The following is a 5776-nucleotide window of genomic DNA, read 5'->3' on the forward strand; positions in this document are numbered from 1 at the left end:
GCAAGTTACTCGTATATCAGTCTGTAAAATATAAATTTAATGATTTTTAGATTTGCCAGTAATTCTGTGCTCGATGGCATACGTTTTACATTGGCTGTTCGGAACAATGTTGATCCCCAGACCTATTTTTTAAAATAATGATAGTATGTGTTCAATGGATATTCGTACACACACGACTTTCGTTTTAGTTAAAGCAAATTTTGTTATCTAAATCGCTTTCTGGGGTCAAATCGTCAAATGTCTGTTTTGACCAAAGTATACTAGTGATGAACAAAGACAATGAATAAAGATTAACAAAGGAAAGGTTATTGGAAGGCACATCTTTCAAAGTTTCAAACGCAATAGTTAGTAAACCTGTTAGGCGATATTACACTTTTTACGACAGGTACTCGTTTTACACATAAGTACGGTGAGAAACTGTGAATAAAGAGCTTTTTCTAAGGACTCAACTATGCGCGGCTCATAGTGGGACTCGAACCCAGGACCTTCCGATCCGAAGAAGAATGCCATACCACTAGACAATATAGTCACACAACCCACTGCAGTAGGAAAAAATATTCCATTACGTGCAACTAAATTATATCCAGAAAGGACCTCAAAATTCAGCTGGATGCTGTGCGTTGAACACATTTGTCAGCCAATATATATAATATCACCATGAGAAACTAAAACTAATCGTAAACATAATCTTGAAATAATGGGAAATTTTAAAACAACATCTGACTACAGAAAGAGAGGCTGGGTCATGGCGTTCTTTTCATTGTGAAATATTGTGTAATTCTTTGTTCCGTTTCTTGAAGAAGACAACTTTAAAACATGTGTTGGTTGATGTCCGCTAAAATTCATCTGTCTGACAAGCATTTGGGCATTGAACGATTTATTGCTCTACATAAAATGGTAAAGTAAATTACACTTTTTCAAAACTCTTATTGATTATACTCTGTATGCCTTGAAAAACAAGTACAATGATAGAGGGTTGAGTTGGGTTTTTTTAAATTTTGACTTCTTTACCATTTTTTCGAAATCTAAATTGTATATGAAATATGACGATTATTTCTGTTGTTTTTAAGACAATTTCTAAAGGTAATTTGACCTTCATTTCATCAAAATGACTTGTGATATCTTACGATACAATGTTTTAGCATGTGATTGACATCGTTTCTGTAGGTCAAGTTTAAAAAAAAAAGGATAAGAGTAAAAATGAGTTAAAATTATAGATACACCCTATTTCCATCAATCCTAGCATTTTTATTGGGTGCCGAGAAATTTTCATATTTCACTCATTCATATTTGCACATCGAAAAGGAATTTATATAAGATAATATATAGCTTGTGTGTGTGTGTGTGTGTGTGTGTGTGTGTGTGTGTGTGTGTGTGTTAAACTTGAATGAAATTTTTATTAACACTTTGTACTACACATTAAATCTAAAGCTAACGTTTGAAAGAATTAAACTCAGTTAATATATAACTGCAAATAATAATTATTATTAAGTTATGTTAATTGTTTTTAATTACCTTGTATCGTCCCATAACGCTGTATTCCTCCGAAGTAGTCATGATGATGTGATTTGTAGTCGATGGCAAGTAGCAGATAATGAAGACTGATGCCACAATGACTACCATTTTGACTACCTTGTTGTCTCTTGATGACGAATTGCCATCTCCAGCGCTGGAGGATTTCTGACGCCATTTTGATTTTTCCCGAAGTCCATTCACCAGAAAAAGAGAGCACAATATCACAACGATAAAAGCAGCAAGTTGAGAAAATGCGCTGACGAAAAGTATTATGTTTTCTATGTCAATGCCATCCGGAGCGTAGGCTAGATCGATTAGACTTCTATTTTTTGCTTCATTGAAAACCCAGTCCAAACGTATGGCATAGAAAGCAGGGGTCACACTGGCCGTCATAAGAATGTAGATTGTAATAATCACAAAAACAGTTCTTCGGGGCGTAATGATATTTTTCACCTTTAGCGGAATCACAATACATAGACACCGCTCTAATGTGATATAGGCCGTGATGTAACAGGTAATTCGTGTACAGATGACATGAGGCCACCCGGCTGTGATATATTGGATTGTACGCGAATTCAGTGAGATGCCCGAATCAGCGAAAAGTGGATTTATGCATATGGTCATCCAGAAGTGTGTCGCCGAGGATCCAAAGTCTGAAATAGCTAAACCTAAAAGACTTATACTCACACTGTCATTGAGGCCTTGCCTCAGGAAAACAATAAAATTAATGACGTTAGTGACCATCCCACAAAAACTTATGAGTGCCGTTAGGACCACGTAGTTCATGATCTCGAATACAAATTTTAATTCATCACTTATAATGCCTTCTTTTTCCACTTCCATTTGGTTTGAACTGTTACCACTTAGGTACTGTGAAGACTGCGTAACCAGGCCCATTGTTTTACTATGAATTATTTGAGTTGTATTTATTGTTGCTGCTGAGGTGTGCTCAAGTGAAACAACCACATTTACAGTAAAAAACTGTGAGCATAACCATTTTTGTAATAGACGTCTAGTATTACAAAATAAATCAAACAAATAGATAAAACTCGCTCTGATTATATGTAAAAATCAAAGTTAATGAAAGACTACTTGGCATTGACAAAGATTTCAAAGATCAAAATTTTTAAATGAAAAATGTTGAGAAGGTTTTTGAAGAATATGAATTTTGAGCTAACAGCAAAATAAGTTTCAGTTGTTCATGCAGATGAAATCACAGGGCGTGTGGGAACAATCATTGCTTACGAAATCTTTATTTATTTCCTGTATATAAAAACAAATTGGAAACAAAATCAGTAAATGCATTTCTGCTACGTGCACATGTTTGCAGATCTGATAACCAAATACAATTGTGGGATTACTTTAACATCTGGAATGAACAATGTTTTGATTTGGTTTGAGAGTATTTCGAATATTGCTATGCAAGGATAGCAAATTAGTTTATTAGACTTGAACATGCCGGATCAAAGAATGCATGACACGACCCATTGAAACACAGTCATGTTTTTGATAATCTCTCTGATATCTAAATAATCATGAATCTTTAATAAGGTTTATAAACAACATATTGATATGACCATATTATTGGACTGTAAAATGTGTTGCTGCATTATAACGACTGATATTCAGCCGCAGCTCAACTGACTTATTATAGGGACAGGCATTGGTCTGAGAATGATAACAGTGCCAGACAAAGCGGAAAGAGAAATACAAGAACAAAAATCCCATAAATCAGCTTGCCTCAACTGAGGATCTAACCTCCTGTCAGAAAGTCTGTAGTTCGATCTCCAGGTGAGGCTAATTTTGGGGGAATTTTATATTTCGTGCATTGTTCTTTCTGCTTTGTCTGGCACTGTATCAAACACACATTTTCATATCTTTATTTAAATTTCCATTTTTATAACATGGATTTAAAACATTTAGATTATTAAATATGCTAAGTTATTTTCTACGGGCTGGTCATATGTGACCTACTTACTTAATCTGGTATCTTGTCAGAATGAACCTGATAAAGAAACTAAAGTTAAGATAAAAGTGATCAGAGATATGATATTTTAGCTTCTCATTCTTTGAGAAACTCTTTTCTTTTCCACAATGGAGCATATAAAATCTAATAAACTTGTTAGATATTTAAATATCGTGTCGAGGGAATGTGACATATGTCTATAAACATTTTTGTATATAAGCATGTGTATCCTGGTCTCTTGTCTAAGCAAATTGATCCATTTTAAATTCAAAGCTAATTGTTTTAACTTCATATGTTTCACAATACTTTTATATCAAATTGCTTCTTTCAATTACGGCACAAGGACAAAAAAAAATCATCGAACCAAAAAATAAACTAGTTTTTGTTAGGTGAATGTTACGACTTGGGTATTGTGGGTTCGTAGATAACTTCATTTGCAGGTGTCATGAGGACAATGCGGTACGTAACACAGAAGGATATCTGATAGATTGAGGGTTCAAGGCCTCATTATACCACAATGTAGTGAGCCAAGTTGGAAAGAATGGGGAATAGGTGGCTCAGTTGTTAGTGAGCATGCACGGAGGCATAGGGGTAGTAGGAACGGTGCTAAAACAATTAAACATTTAATGAAAACGATATTAAGAGCACCCTGACGACATACAAACATATCTACTTGCCCCCTTCCCCCTTCCCCCCGCCTCCCCTCCCCATCAAACGCCATGCAATGTACTGTTTCCTCGAACGTTTTTGCATGTCCCGACGAGTTGGAGGAAACCGTGCTGGAGTGTATCATACTTTTTAAATATAAATGTTGCTGCTTGAAGCTGGAAGAAATAAATAACAATGTGAAATTGAATGTAAGCTTCCATTTAATTACGAAGACAGATAAAATGAACGTTTCAGGTTTCCCGTTTATCAACAAACAGGATGAATGAAACACTACAGATGAATGAGATAATGTGGTAGAGGCGTTGTTAACAAGGGGAAACCCGAAACGTTGATTTTATCTGTCTTCGTAATTAAATGGAAGCTTACATTCAGTGTCACATTGTTATTCATATTTTTTAAAGCGCACTTCCACTGGAATAAATATTATGAGTGTTGTTCAGTGCGCTTTAAAAACAGTATTTAAAAGAAACTGGTCTATGTCTTTTTATGGCTAGGTAGTGCATCCCTTAGTAGATATTTTGGTATTCATATTTTTCTTGGGATCATCCTCAACAGATTACCTCCCCTTGTTGATACTATTGTTCATCCTCATTCTCATCCTCATAATCACCTTACATGTACAATTATTAATCAAGCTTCTAAAGACATCATCGCGAATCAATCACTATGAAGTCAGTTTTTAGAATATCTAACGACTCATCCTTTCGGTATCTTGGTTACTCTTATTCACTGCTGATAATAATCATTCAATTTAATTTTTTATTCACTGGAAATTATAATAAGTAACTTAGTATCAGTAATTTTCAAATTTATTCATGTTGTGATATTTTTTAAAAATCGATAAAGATCATCTCAAGTATTACAACTCTTGAGCAACTGTTAACAAGGCACGAGGCAATACACAAGATAATTTGTATAAATTGATTTCCTTTGAAACTGCCTGAATGCACTTGACAAAATCGATTAAAAAGCGCGTGACTTCTCTGAGGCCTTTGATAAAAAAATGTTTTGTATAACTTAAAGATGTTTGGTTACAGGGTAAATGCACCAAGAACGGTATTAGCCCTTTATTTATGATATTGATATAATATGATTATTTATGAGTCAATGTAGTGAGATTCCGCAAGTTACTAGGATAATCATTGCACAGTTTTGGGGCTTTGTGTGAATATTGCTTAAGGTTTAAATCGAAGACAATTTGCGGATGACATTTCGGCAGATAATTTAATAGCGCACTGAGAACGATAACAATCCTTACTTATACAAAAATAACTAATAATACTTTTAAAAAAGCAAATTTCATTTAGAAGTTAAATAAAATGAGAAGAAAATTGAACAATCTCTATAATTTAAAAAATACCAAATAAAGATGCGAATAAATTAGGGAATATAACCAATTGCATATTAACTGTCATGCAGATAACAAAAAAACGAAACATTTTAGGTAAGTTTCATTCTTAGATATGCCAGGGAGAGAATATAGGAACTTAAGGAAGTTATATATTTTTCGGCATCGGTCGAATCGAATAGACTTGAATTTTGTTGACTTGGGACGATTAAATTCATAGTCTATATATGGCAAAATCTATAGGGAATAAGATTAGCGGAAGAGTAGCGTCCCTTGAT

At 34.2% G+C, this 5776-nt stretch overlaps 1 protein-coding gene across 6 annotated transcripts in view; it reads right to left on the reverse strand.

Moving 5' to 3' along the window:
• LOC144972085 (adenosine receptor A1-like) overlaps positions 1–4934 on the reverse strand; it is a 7461-nt gene extending 2527 nt beyond the window's left edge. The window contains exons 1-2 of one of the 6 annotated variants that reach the window (XM_078913174.1): positions 4766–4934; positions 1516–2778 (exon numbers count right to left, since the gene is read on the reverse strand). In XM_078913174.1, coding sequence (XP_078769300.1) covers positions 1516–2412 — 897 coding nt within the window. In that variant the 5' untranslated portion in view covers positions 2413–2778; positions 4766–4934. Of the gene's footprint in view, positions 1–1515; positions 3041–3493; positions 3521–4516; positions 4632–4710 lie in introns of those variants that run through there. The other 5 variants (XM_078913173.1, XM_078913172.1, XM_078913175.1 and 2 more) reach the window with 5 other exon arrangements.
• Between the last annotated feature and the right edge of the window lie 842 nt (positions 4935–5776).

Source organism: Berghia stephanieae, chromosome 4 (assembly GCF_034508935.2).
Source record: "Berghia stephanieae isolate SIO BIC M18660-M18661 chromosome 4, UCSD_Bste_1.3, whole genome shotgun sequence".
NCBI lineage: Eukaryota > Metazoa > Mollusca > Gastropoda > Nudibranchia > Aeolidiidae > Berghia > Berghia stephanieae.